This window comes from Hyposmocoma kahamanoa, unplaced genomic scaffold (assembly GCF_003589595.1).
Source record: "Hyposmocoma kahamanoa isolate Upper Pololo Valley unplaced genomic scaffold, ASM358959v1 202, whole genome shotgun sequence".
NCBI classification, from domain to species: Eukaryota; Metazoa; Arthropoda; class Insecta; order Lepidoptera; family Cosmopterigidae; genus Hyposmocoma; species Hyposmocoma kahamanoa.
Window position 1 is genome coordinate 5,016,123 of NW_020653726.1, and position 1,707 is coordinate 5,017,829.

The 1,707-nt window shown below is 40.2% G+C and overlaps 1 protein-coding gene across 1 annotated transcript in view; it reads right to left on the minus strand.

Annotated features, from left to right (window-relative positions):
- Positions 1-702: 702 nt before the first annotated feature.
- The window catches only part of LOC113227035 (pancreatic triacylglycerol lipase-like), a 5,105-nt gene continuing 4,100 nt past the window's right edge, over positions 703-1,707 (minus strand). Inside the window, exon 7 of the mRNA XM_026459900.1 lies at positions 703-1,683. Coding sequence (XP_026315685.1) covers positions 1,646-1,683 — 38 coding nt within the window. The 3' untranslated portion in view covers positions 703-1,645. The remainder of the gene's footprint in view (positions 1,684-1,707) is intronic.

Genomic DNA, 1,707 nt, shown 5'->3' on the forward strand with positions numbered 1-1,707 from the left:
AAGTTAATGTTTGTGTTTAAAAAACTACGCGTTTCTGCTGATTTTAAAATAATCAGGCAAGTTTATTATGCATTATGCCAATCATTAATTACTTACTGCATTACATCATGGGGTGGTATAGCTAAAACTACTTTACAGCGAGCTGTCCTAAAGGTTTCTACCTACCGCCCTTTCCGTTACCCCACTGACCTTCTGTATAAGTCATGTAAAGTATTAACTGTAAGGCAATTATTTATTTAGTCCACAGTCCTCAAACAGCACGTATTGCTCCCATATATTCCTGAAAACACTAATAAAAGACGAAAAGATATTGTCTGCCCCAAAATTATATCATCAAAACATACTTTTATTTCAAGATTTTTTTGTGTTTCTTGGACCATTTTTGTACAATAAATTAAACGCCAAATATTCCATTTATAATTTCTGTTGCTTCAAGGTAAAGAAAATTCTCCAAGAAGCTCTTCAAAATATGTCCTATGAGGATACAGAGAATTTATTTATTATCGTAAAATAAGTTTTGTCTTGTATAAGTGTAAATTTTTTTCTTGACTGGCAATTTATTGTTTAATTTTATTTCATAAGATTCTCCTAAAAAGTATTTATAATATTAATAGTATCCACGTTTTATAATTAGTAGTACTTTTTACCTGAAATACAGGAAATTCCTAGTTCAGGTACATGTGTTATTTTTACATTAAATCGCATAAGTAGTCTTTAGTTTTCTCTGTACATTATGTTACTGAATAAACAATTTTAATTTTATTTATTTTAATGCTTTAAATCGGTTTCTATTTCAATATAGGAATTGTGAACATGCAACAACCGGCAGTAGCGCTGGAAGGCAGGCGATTGCGCGGGCGGCTCGACGCGATGCGGCCCGACGTGGCGGCGGCGGCACGCGCGGCACAAGAACGGCAAGTGCGCACCGCTGGCGGAGCGCCGCGCCACATTGACGTCGAGGACACGGTACTGGCCCGGGATTATTCGGTAAAGGGGGATAAATGGGCCGAGGGTATGATGGTGAAAAAGACTGGCTCAGTTTCCTTTAAAATTGATATGGGCAATGGAGTTCAGTGGCGAAGGCACGCGGACCAAAGTGACAAACAAAAATCGGTATTCCTTAACCTGTGCCAGTATCGTACCAAATGTTAAAAACGTCAATTCATCCCCCTCTGAGTCGGAATTGGGCAAGGATGCTGAGAAGAATGCGTTCGAAGACGCATCCGATGATTCGGTCGGGGGAAACGAGCGGGACGCGCCGGGTGCGGACGCAGTCGGAAATGAAGTCGAAAGTAATCATGAGTCGTCCGCACGCGGTCCTCACTCGCCACCGCCGACGGCATCGGGTGCGTCTGCGCATGAACTACGCGCACTAAACCGAGTCAGGCGAGCACAAGCTCGATCCATCCAAAATGTGTAGTTTGTGCCTATCTAGGCGGCAGTATTGTAATTATATACCTATAGATTATTAAGAGACAGGTTTTTAGAAGCATCGAAATGTATGTATTTTATGTTTGCTAGACTTACGAAAGTACTTTAGATTTAGATGGGGAGAAGATGGAACAACCATCGGCTTTTATAATTGTACGGTGGAGGGTAATTTGCACTTTTTATAATAAACCAGTCAACTGCTAACTCCCATGTTTCATTGACGTGTTGACGTATAATCCTCAGTCGTATAATCTTCAGTCGTATAATCATCAGTCG